At 36.7% G+C, this 13,018-nt stretch overlaps 1 protein-coding gene across 1 annotated transcript in view; it reads right to left on the bottom strand.

The window, feature by feature from the left end:
* Nucleotides 1-13,018, bottom strand: part of LOC101855725 (tyrosine-protein phosphatase non-receptor type 4) — a gene marked incomplete at its 3' end in the record, with an annotated part of 30,581 nt that overhangs the window by 477 nt on the left and 17,086 nt on the right. Inside the window, 9 exon segments of the mRNA XM_035969779.1 lie at nt 3,201-3,361; nt 6,129-6,176; nt 6,978-7,038; nt 7,367-7,455; nt 8,176-8,263; nt 8,739-8,859; nt 10,847-10,944; nt 12,145-12,220; nt 12,821-12,863. Of these exon segments, the coding sequence (XP_035825672.1) occupies nt 3,201-3,361; nt 6,129-6,176; nt 6,978-7,038; nt 7,367-7,455; nt 8,176-8,263; nt 8,739-8,859; nt 10,847-10,944; nt 12,145-12,220; nt 12,821-12,863 (785 nt within the window).

The following is a 13,018-nucleotide window of genomic DNA, read 5'->3' on the forward strand; positions in this document are numbered from 1 at the left end:
GTTACCTCTTTGTCAAAATCGCGACTTTTATCACCGCCTTTATCACCTTCGAGCGATGTCTGTGTATCGCTGCCCCTCTGAAGGTGAAGACGATCATCACACCTGCAAGGACAAAGATAATCATTATCTCCATCTACATCACCATGTCCATTTTACTTATTCCCTTCTGCCTTGGAAGCAGACTTGAATGGGTTTTCGATTTCACCGTGAATGCTACAGTATCAAAAACTACGTACACGGCCGAGAGAGAACTGCTGGAAGCCATTACGTATCTCACCCAAGGCGTATTTACTACGACGCTTTCTTTCGTCTTCGTCATCTGCTGTACCATCGTGCTTGTCGTCAAACTCAATAGTAAAACAAAATGGCGGCAGGCAACTGTTGCCAAGGGTGACCGTGCAGCGGAAGGAGTTGGGGTCAAGGATCAAAAGGTTGTCAAGATGGTGACCTTCATTGCCGTCATTTTCATCGTGTGTTCCTTACCTCCTACGATCCTGTTTTTCTATATGCTGTTTGACACAAATTTCCGTATTGATGGTGCCTATCCTAATCTCTATCTTGTCATTTGGTCTTCATCATACCTAGCAGAAACTGTCAACTCAAGCGTGAACATATTTGTATATCTGAAAATGAGTTCGAAATATCGAGCAGTGTTCATGAAAACATTTTTGAACAAGGAGTAAAAATAACTTTTCACCTGTTTTAGTTGGAAATGTGTGTGTGTGTGCGTGTGTGTGTGTGTGTGTGTGTGTGTGTGTGTGTGTGTGTGTGTGCAAACAAGCATAAACTGAGCAGGACATCCAATATGATTTGACTGATGGGGAAGACATGATGTGCAAAAGGACACACAACCTAAAATCTGACAACTAAAGTAATGGTGAAAAACATGGGAGGTCACAGGCTACAACATCTCCTCCCTCTTTTAGCTGGCCCATGGGTTTAATTTGTCTAGTAGGTAGATATAAAAATGTGGAGGACAGCGAACCCAGGAACAGAAAGAAAAACAGGGAACTCAGTTAAGAAGGGCTTATTATGAGATTATGAATGATATGGAGTATTTGGGTATAGTCACTGTTGATTAGCATCAAGAACACACAAGAACAAAAACAAGAGTAAAAACAAAAAAATAAAGTGCAACACTTAAAATGAACACCCAAACGTCGGCCTAGAAGGAGAGAAAAAAATATAAAAACAATTGATTTACTAACATCTCACATACTGTAACAGAAAACACAAGGAAAAAAAACCAAAACAAAACAAAACAAACACACAAGGTGCACGAAGCAAATGGACTGTGGTGGTCAAAACTGATCACAGTGGTTCTTCGGCTTCAAATCAAAAAGCAAATAAACTGTTTTGACTTGGAGTCTGGCCCACCAGAAGCAAACCGAGGGAGACAACACAGTGGGGAGGGGTGGGGTGGGGTGGGGGTGGGCAACCAAAAGTCACCTGGCTTACCAAAGTTATCTCATATTTTGATGGGGAGTGTTTTCAGTTTGAAGGATGGGAGGGCATTTGACGTGGACAAAAAACGAATAAAAAAATCAGACAATAATTCAACGACATAAAAAATGTTTCAAAGTACATGATGATGGGTAAACTTGTACAACTGAATAACCAACAGGGAATAACCACAAGCCAACTTTCCCCTCTAAACCTGTGGGTCCTGACTCCACAAATTTTCTCAGTTTCTTTACAGATGACAACATGGGGTCACAGTCCCACTTAAAAACATACTTTCTCTTTGAACGGAGAACTGAAAAAGAAGCAAATTCGATTGAAGAGATTCCTTCTATAATATTCGGGACTGACAAACCAGTTTCATGTTTTCCCATCACATCAATTTGTACTGAAGACGTGGAAAAAAAACATTTTACAAATTTTGAGCAGAAGAGAACATTTTAACCCTCAATCTTCCACAAAAATAAATTCATTAGTTTGCACCAATTTTCAACCATTTCTATTTTTCCGTCAATGACAAAACAACCACAACAAACATAATAAAAATTATCTTTAGTCAAAACAGAAAATAGCAACCATCAAATCTAAGCAATCTTAATTAAAAGAACAGGTGACATGCTACAGTAACAAAATTTTCTAAAGGCACTTCCTAAACTCGCTATTCTGTAATGACATTTTCTTCACATACTACTCTAACTGCATAGTCTATCATTCTCCAGCCAATCTAAAGCAAAAGCATCGGCATTCTACCAAATCTTCAGGAACAGACTGAATTTTAGACTCTGACAAGTTCGTGTTGAAGTGAAGCGCCATCAACTTGAAACATTATCATCAATGCTCTGTCTATAAAACTACACTCTAACTTGTTGTTTTTTTCCCCTGCAGGGTTCTGAAGTTGCCACAACAAAAAGCCTATGCACCCACATTAAAACTATTGCCAACACTACACACAATGATACAATGCAGCATAAAAGAAAGTCTGAGGCATTTTGGTGCTGTAACACTCCAGTATCTGTGCTCATTCCTATAGGGGGTAGAGTGAGGTAAAGTGTGCCACAGCACTTACTTCGATCCGGGAACGTGCAGGCATGGTCAGCCAACGATTGATTTTACCTAATTTCTTTTTCTTTTTTTTTTTCTTCGGAGGAGAATAGGTCATTCAACTCTTGAACCGTGATCAGGATAAATTAAGATAACAACAAATGAAATCTGCATAAGGCTGCCTAAGAGGCAATAGACACCACAATCTAAAAGGAAATTGGGCTACAGTAAATTAAAAATTTAGTTGTACTGTGGTTTGAGGCATCTATTGCAAACTTCCTTTAGGATCTAGAACATGTAATATTGTTATGAAGAACTGAACCTTATAACCCTTGCATTCACCTCCAGCTTTCCGTTTGCCATGGTCTACTTTGTCAAAAAGGACTTTAGAAGTGAAATTTGAGACCTTTGCAGCTCAGATATGAGGCTGGACCAAAGACGAAAAAAATTTTCATTCTAAATCTTCTACTTACATATTACACGTACAATGAAGCAGGACCTACGAGTCCTAACATCTTTTACAGTACACGGCTGGAGCAACTAAGCTTGCATTGTTTATTGGAACAACCAATACGTATAGATGCAGAACAACTCAGGGACCCTTCCTTTCCTTCCCCATACCTCCCACTGTAACTACAGACATGTGAAATAACAAGCATTAGTAGAAAGGCACTTCAATAAAAGCAGCCCAGACTTACCTATACCTAAACTTTGATCCCATGGAAAATATCTTCTTGGAGGGCGGGTGCGGATGATGCAGTCGGAAGAACGTGTGGTGCTCCACACAGGACTTCCACAGGTTCTTACAAGAGCGATAGCTCACCATGTTGAACCCTATCAGGTTCTCCACAGGTTCGTTCTGAGGAAAATATAAAACAAAAAGGACATTCATACAAAGAACCACAAAACACTAAGGAGAGAAAATGCACTTCTTGTCCAAAAGATATGACGAAAAGCTGAAGACACATGAGCCTGTAAATCGAATTTGAACATTCTAAATATCTACACTTTCAAAACTTCATGGGGGCTTTAACTTAAATTACGAAAAGGTTAAACACACTGACAAAGTATTACATGAATAAGAAAACCTTGTGGATAATGAATTTAGGAGAGCTATGATGTAACCTAGGACAACCGTCATAAACTCAAACCTCTTTTCTTTAAGTTCTGCATACATCTCAGGACCCCATACTTCAAAGTTTAAGGAACTTTCAAAAACCAAAAAAAAAACAACCAAGTTTGTAAATTTATGTTTTAATCATATATCCTGGAGACCGCAATGAGCATATCACTTTTCCATTTTTAGTTTTAGTAAGAATTTGACGGCACTTGCAACACAACAAGGTCATATCAGTGCCGAAGAATAGATTATGAGTTACAAGAGAGTAAGATACACAAAAAAGAAGGAGGGGAGATAAGGATGACAGATGTTTGATAGGAAAGAAGGAGCAAACCACACCAGAGCACCCGCCAACCACCCACACTCTTCCATTTTTAAATTGATTTTCATGACGCTGCTTACAATGAGAAGCACTAAAAATAAACGAACAGCAGAAAGACGAGTTGGACAGACTCTGAAACAGCATACACCCAGACACAAACAAAGTTCAGGATTTTTGGCCCCTTCAATATGATAGGTACCCATGATACCAGAGCTACCAGTGACATATTTTCTGGTGTAAAGAATGTGTGAAGCACTAAAATTTGACTATAAGTATATTTGAGGAATATCATTTCACAGGAAACCACATCAAACAGTGTTATGAACTTTCTTTACAAGAATGATATAAGTGTAAATGAACATACTACATTTCTAAAAGTTTATGCGTGGTATAATGAAAAGGTATGCAAGTTGCTGCTAGTTATGTCAGCATGGATGTAAAAGATGGCCTGTTTGCCCAAGGCGAGCTGGAAATGAAATATTACAATTTGATTCATGCAACAGCAACAAAAAACAGATGACGACATCAAGCAAACAATACACCCCTGTATTTAACAGGTAACCAATAACTGCATTAATACATAAGCATATGCCAAACCTACAACATTAGCTCAGGGGAAAGATAACATGTGAGTACGCTGGACATTCTTAAAGTTCTTCTAGCTTTTTATCATGACAGAGAATGGACAAAGAACCCCTTAGGTTAGTGGGGAGGGACTACACTGGTGAAGTAGAAAAAAGGGGGAGGAAAGGAAGACATTTCTTCACACCGCCGAGCAGTCTGAAGTGGCAAAAGAAAAGACTTGGGGGAAACAACTGTAGATTTTCTCTTTATTAGTCTTTGCTTTATTACTGGCAAATTTCCACATTTTCTTCGTATTCTCAAAACGCCCATGCCGGCAATGAGAACTGTATGGGTCGATTCGTGTGCCAGGCACCATTACTACGGAAACACAAGTATCAAGAACACAACAGAGTGAACCACGGCATGACAGGCACACACCAAGAGGACATTTAATAGTACCATCGCTGAAGATCATCAAAACCAATGTTAACAGAAGAAGACAAAAGGAAAAGAACAAAAAGACAAATTAATATTAATCAGCAAAAGAAGAAATAAAATATAGTAAAGCCATGAATCAACTAACAAATAAGTTAACTAAAAAGTGAATGAATAAATAAATAAATAAATAAATAAATAAATAAGTAAATACAACTTCATACTGAAACATTTCTTCCCCCTCTCCCCCAAGAATGCAATCCTTCAAAGGGACATAATTCAGCAAAATAAACCTTGATTTTAGAGATTAATCGATTAATCAAAGGTGTACTGTGAAGTTCAAACTTAACACAAAGAAAAAGAAACCAAAAATCAACACAAGAAAAACAAAAAGAGCAGAGCCAAAATTCAACACTAAGAAGCACATAGCACACAGTGAAAAGGGTGAAAACTGTGAAAGCATATACTCTTTGAGAAGAACAAATTGACAAACAATAAAAATCGCTCCATGAAATGAAATCCAGTTGGGTGTCAGGGAGAGAAATAAATGGACTTCCATAAAGTGACAACTCAAATGAAACGTTAAATAGCACATTACACAAAAAGCCGAAACACATTCAGTTCCCCATTTCTGCTGGAAGCTACAAAATGTCTAAAAGAAGCAACGCTTAATTCTGATAAGTTCCTCAAGGCATTAACCTGCCTACAACAAAAAGAAAACTCGACCTCGGCAAAAGACTAAAAGCGGAACAACATGAAGACAAGAATCTAGAACACAGAATGGTACACTGTGAAGCACCAAGCATAATCACGGCTATTGATGATAACTGAAAAACGCTTTTGCCTCCATCGACATTACACATATACAATCGAACCTGCTCCAACGGCCACCTGTCCAAGACAATGAACTGTAAAAATAGCCATTTCCCACTTCTCCCTTGAGTTTTCTTTTTTTTTAATATTATTATATATACTGAAACCGTTCAAGACATCCATCTTTCTCAGACATCTACTTTTCTCCTTGACAATGGGTGGCCGTCTTAGACAATTTCGACTGTATTACCATGGAACAGCAGGGGCAGAGAAATGGTTACAAAGAATGGTGACTCGTTAGTGGAGACAATAAGCTGTTGTGCTGACAGATACCAGACAATAATATAGCAACAAAAGTGAAAACTTGTTTACTTGGGCCTTTTCTCCTTTGCCATCACTATCCTCTACGCTATCAGCTACCTGAAACACCACAGAGGTTAAAACACACTGACAGACATGTTTGCTCACATCCGACGACAATTACTGTCCAGTTTCAACACAAGACAATCTAATAGCAATATTTCTGTAAGGGCATCAAGTTCAAAGTTCAAAAGTGACTCACACTGGGGTAATAAGTAATCACACAAATACATGTAAACTGATCACACTTTATGTCTGCTTCCATAAAAAACTTACAGGGATTCTGAACAACCATCAGTATACATTTCATTCCTGTAGAAACTATAATTCTGTAATCTTCAAAATGATAATGAGAGAGGCCAGCATCTCAGCTGATTCAGCAAAACACAATGAAAACCAGAAAAAAAAAGAGAGCAATAAATAACTTAGGCCATCAAATGAAATACCTATATCTGTACAAAAAAATTCTAAGAAAACGATCAGGTGTTGCAAAACTGAATTAGGTACAAACTAAATTGTTAAAGTAACAAAAGTTTCCATCGCCACATCAACCCCAACAACCAATCAAAATAAGAAAACAGTAATAATGCACCATCAACAAGTGAAGGAGGGTATAAGTGTTGTGCATCAGCCCTCAGAAAATACTCATTTAAACAAGTATACACTGCCGTGCATTTCAGGCACATGACATTTGATAAAGTATTACATGACATTTGATAGAGTAATGCTTAAATTTACAATCCGTGTCAATCAGATATTTTAACAATTTGTTGCAGCATCTTTCATGCAAATCAAATAACAGACAACTACTTGGAAAAAGAACACTGCATGATCAACATAACAATGTTATACTATACCCACCTCTCGCCGTAACTGAATAAAGAACTGTTTCCTCTTGAAAGAAATTTTTACAATTTTGGCCCTGAGAGGAAAAAAGACAAAAACATGAAAATAGCATGTTAAAAATTTTGATTGAAGAGAACAACCTACAGTATGGTGCACATTTTGAACTTTTACTTTAAACATGTGAGATCCCATTCGGCTAACAAATATTAAACAATCCATAGTAATCAACATAAAGAGATTTTTTGTAAAAATATATATTAGCAATTTAATATTAGAACTTCAATTATGCATCAAACGTCTCAGTTCAAAAGAGAATTACAAAGAAGATGGCTGTGATTATCAAACAATAATAACTAAACTGATTACTTTACTAACTTCTCTAGAAATGAATAAACACAACTCACCATGAAAATGTGTTAATCTTGAGGTTATTCTGGAATACCACGAGTCCAGCAGATGTGACCCCGAGTTGAATGTCAATGTTACTTTGGTCCTGAAAGCATGAAAAAAGAATTCGGAGAAAAGCTTAATTTACAGTCAATTCCTGATAAAACTTTCTAGTCATGAAGACACACGTAACATCTTACAACTTGCCAATCATGGCCACAAAGAGGTGCCCTTCTTTTCCCACAACTTGCAAACGGTACAGTCAAATTTCAATCTATCCTTCATCATACTAGAATGTTAGTGCCAACATTTACGTTTCTCACTCACACACTCACATGCACACATCACATAAACACAGGGTCACATATGAGCTTGCCAATACACATACACTCACACATATAGCTAACACACACACACACAAGCACCACATCCACATAAAGGTATGAGCAAGCTTGCAGACACAAACATACCCACTTAACAGACCCCCAGCCTTGAGCAACATATGTTAGTACAATAAAGCCAGCTATAGAGCTGATTAATTGGAAACAAGTAGCATTTTTCTCCACGACAATTACCTTTCTGTAACTGTTCTGTCAACTTTTGTTTTAGAGTTTTACAGCACTTGCAATACAATAAGGCGATATAAGTGCCAAAGATTACAGGTGTTATAAAAGAATAATAATAAAAAAAAAATTTTTTTTAAAAAAAGGAGAGAGATCAGGATGATAGATGTTTGATAGGAAAGAAGGCGCAAAACATAACAGAGCACCTGCAACCCACCCACAGCATCAACTTTATCTAAATTAAACATGTGATCTCAACTTACCCTTGCATTGTGCAAATCTACTCCATACATTTCTAACCGCTTGGCCCTTTCTAAAAAATTGTACTCCGCATCAGCAGGTGTCTGTCCCCTGGAAATTAGAAAAAGTTACAGAAAAAAAGCCACTTCAGACAAACTGACAAGTAAGAAGAAATTCACTGTTTATTATCTGCGAGGGGAGGTTTGTTTTACAATAGCATTAATACATTATACATAGATGCATAAATATGTATATACAATTATACATCATGCTACTTAATCCACAACAACATGCTAATACAGACAGTAAACTTGAAATTGCTAGTAGCCACTATGCAGCGCCCGGTTTTTGAGCTAACATTATGTTTTGCTCAAGGACACACACCAGTGACCTCCCAACAAAACACCACATAGGCACATACCAGTGTTATCATCATTATCACAAGAAAAATGCCTAACAAGGTGACAACAAAAAATTTCGAATAGCATATTCATCTTCGCAACAATTGTGATTACAAATAAAAATCCAGAGACATGACATTCTCTGCTGCAAAATGGAAAGGACAAAACAGAGGGTTTCAGCTGACCTGTGTTGCTTGTGTTTCTCTGCGACTTGTTTTTCAAAATCCTTGTTTTGATTTGGAACAAACAGAAACCCACTCAGGTAACCTTCTTTGTGTTCATCTGGGTTGAAATCACCTAGTTCAGCTGGAACAGAAAGTGAAGCAGAGGTTAAAAAAATAAACAGGGTTCACCTGGAACAATCAAAATACTTTGACAAAAAATTTTGTTATTAAACCATGATATCACTACAAGATCCCAGTCATTCTATGACGGTGAAATATCTCAGGGTACAGCGATGTTTCATCCAGGAAGGCTGCCACTGAGATTTCTCAAAATTCCTTTTAACTTGACCTTGTATGTTCTCAAAGGCATCCAAATAACCCTTGTCTCCGAACTTAACACTTCCACACATCTTACCTCCCATCATTCAACATAGAATAGCAATTTAAATATTATACATGTATATCTGATAATAAATATACCTCTAGATAAGTCCATATCTAGTGGGACCAAGCCAAACAGGTGGAGATAGAGCCATGAAAACAACACAAAGTTCAAGAATTCCCCCAAAAAGGAAATCTCACAGGAATCCCCATACTGCAGTCTAGTATGACTAATGATCTAACAGCACATTCCTTATCTTTCCGACACTTCAGTAGAAACATTTTATCAAGATGCTTCTATGCATGACAAAATTTTTCATAATACTTGACTGGGACGGTGTGTGCTTGTGCATATGTACATATCATATGTATGTCAAAACAATAAACAAGGTACTCATTTGTCATTTTATTTGAAGCCCATTTTCGTCTAAATGATAGCAAAAGGTTAATAACAAAAGGAGCTTTCAACTTAATAAGAAAAGAGACCCCCCAAAAAATTGATGACAAGACTTATCAGTGCCCGAAAGACACAAATCCAATATTGACTCTCAGAAATACCATGTCCTCCAACATCAGCTTATGGACTAGGATTGACATTGTAATTTCAGTAAAACTATAAACAAGGTAATTATTTACCATTTCATTTTCAGCCAGCTTTTATCTAGATGATAGCATTTGCTTAACTCATTCAATCCCTGGAGTTTTTCCCGAAATTGTACCCAGAAACCGGCCATTCTGGCACTTATGTAATGGCACACTAGTAATCATAAATATAATCCAATTGCATTGAAATTTGGCACAAAATACAACCTAAGATGGTTCTTCAGACATATAGAATTTTAAGTACGTAGCTTTAGTAGTTTTGCTTTGGGGTATTGTACAAATTTAGCATTTTTGGGGCTTTTAATTTTTTTTTCATGGCCGAATGAGCAAGAGCAACCCTAAATTGATATTCAAATATGCTTGTAAGTGTCTAAATCTATATATTGTATGTCATGTATAATAAAGACTGTTGAATACTTTCATGAATAAAAAAAATTGTAAGTGTGAGAAAGGCAGAGAGAATCGATAGCGAGACATGCTCAGCTGATCAGTGTGAACAAAAGTGCTGAAAGTGCCTTTATAAAAACAGCTACTTCTCCTGTGTAATGACTGTACAAACCAAATTCAAGCACCCCTCTGAGCAGAATTGGCCTTGGAAATAATAAATTGACCTTATACAAAACTTGAGGCGTTTTCCAAAATGAAGTAACTAGTATACGGAACAAAACTATAAAACCAAGTTATCTCGGCTGGGGGATTGAATGCAGCTCACGAGCTAACCGAGATATGGGATTGAGTCAGTTAATAACAAAAGAAATATTCACAACTTTAAAAGTAAAGAAACCAATCAAAAACTTGATGACAAACTTATCAGAGCCCAAAAGCTACAGATGCAACTTACACTCTGTCCACTATTGACTTTCAAAAATACCATGTTCTCCAAAATCAGTTCATGGAATAGGGTTGACATTATAATTTCAATTCTGATATGAGTTAAGCCTAGATATGATATCCAAACAGAGAATTAGGAATTTAGAAGTATTCAAAAGTCATTGCAGAATTACACAACAGCTTTGACAGAATCCTTTCATCTAAGCAGAACTCCCCTTTATAAAATACAAAAATACGAAAACACCCCAGCCTTACTTAACATTATTATTCATAGATTAAAACCAGGTGAGATATACGTCACTTAAAATACTCACATTGAACAGCATAACTGGCAAGCATGGCAGCATTGGCCTCCGTGCATACTAATTTCCCTGACAGGATGTCCCTTTTCACTTGTAGGAAAAAATGGTACCTGAAAAAAAAAAGACAGGGAATGATTGTTATAATATAATAATGACTCCTACTACAAAACAAAACAAACTTAAACTTTAAAAAAAAACCACCTAAATGTAAAAATGTAAAACCAAAGTATTGTCATAAGAAAAGAAGCCTTCATCCAGTAAACAGGGCCTGACTAAGGTATTTTTGTAGTGATGCAATTCAAGTCTTGAGCTACTACACCCTTAAGTCCAAATAATACAGTTTTCTGATTTTTCTCAAAGACTTGGTGACAGCAGTTGTCAAGTGTACTCCAACTTCAGAAATGAGAAATATTGTGAGGCTTCTGCGAGAACAAAGAACACTATTAAAAAACATGCTTCATGCACTAGTCATTACAGCCAACAACAGATATGATCTACCTGCTGACTGCTGATGGAGACCATAGTTCTTCCTCAACAAGATATAAAAGAAAAACCTGACAGTACACAACACACAGACACTGGACCAAATTGCCCATTAATTTTTTTTTGGTTTTAGTAAGAGTTTTACAGCACTTGCAATACAAGTAAGTGATACGGTTTCGAAGATTAGAGGTGTTACTAAAGAGTAACATACAAAAAAACAGGAGGAGAGATTTAAATGGATGATAGATGTTTGACATGAAAGACGGAGCAAACCACCCCATCGCTCCCGCCAATCACTCACCGATAATTATTTAAGAAATGGAGGCCCCACTGTTATGCAGACTCAAGAAGCGTTCTTTACTTGGAGCTGCTTTGATAATTTTATCGTTTGACGTTTAAAAAAAATAAAACCCTCGATCATTTAGTGATTGGGAAACAGCCACATGAACAAACAGATGAAATGGGAAGAGGAGGAGAAGAAGAACCTTTGTATCAAGATTATTTTTCCACTTCACAACATACAATTTCAGAAATTCAGATTTCCGAACTATCCAGAAAATCAATACCTTTCAGTGGCACATTTCTTCCCCCCTTTTAAATGGACATAAAAGGTGTTGTGTCCACACAAAAAAGTTATAAAAATTACCCAAAAGGCAGAAAAATGTCTCGTTTCTTCTATTTCATTACTTTGACGAGCGCCTAATTTCACCATTGTGCCCAACATATAAATAAAATATAGTTATACCCAACTGACTAGCAGGCACTGGAGCAAACGTAAATGCACCAATTCCCTGAAACAGTAGCAACTACACAATGGCAGCTCTTACCTTGTGTACTCTTCAGCGAGTTTGCTTGGATCAGAGACATAAAACTTGACCCTGAAGAAGAACTCATATGCAGGACCTGAAGTTCAAAATAAAAATCAATCAACAAATTATTATCTTTTACTTTCACACCATACCCATGAAATAAAACAAATATCTCAAAAATCTTTTGCAAGATTCAAAAATAAGGTAAACCAAAATTTTATAGAGGACAGAACTCATTTTCTTCACCATAGTTACCGCAAAGACATGCAAACAAAAAGAAAGCAAAACAACTATTTAACAATTATTAATTTCTTACAATTTTGAACACTTTCTTGGTCTACCTCTAATTAACTCTTGAAGTAACCTGGCATTTTTAGATGCATTTGCTCATATGCACACACACTTTCACACACAATTTACATCCTTAGAGAGTCTAACATTCTTTGTTAGAGTGAAATTATTGTTGTTTTTCTTTACTTGGCTCAATATATGAATATGTGACCACTGTAAGTACAACACCAACTGGTTTGGAGTAAAGCGGATAGAACAGGAGTGATCATTTGTACAGATTTTTAAAAAGTAAAGTGGACATTGCAGTAGGTTCAACTGTATGTAATCAACCACAACACCAAAATTAGATTTTATTTTAATTAAACGTAAAACGAGGGTGGAGACCAAAGCAAAATCAACTTACCCCTGCACTGTTTCTTGATTGTTTTGAGTGGATCAAGCCATCGCTGAAAGATAAAAATCACAAGTGTATATCTTATACATATATGTAAACACACACCATAAGAACCAAATTCTCTCTCCTCATTTCTTTCTTTCTCTTCTTCACCACTCACCTTTCTCTCTCTTTCACAATTTTTCTTTCCATGCACTTGCACCCCCC

Source organism: Aplysia californica, unplaced genomic scaffold (assembly GCF_000002075.1).
Source record: "Aplysia californica isolate F4 #8 unplaced genomic scaffold, AplCal3.0 scaffold00182, whole genome shotgun sequence".
Taxonomy (NCBI): Eukaryota; Metazoa; Mollusca; class Gastropoda; order Aplysiida; family Aplysiidae; genus Aplysia; species Aplysia californica.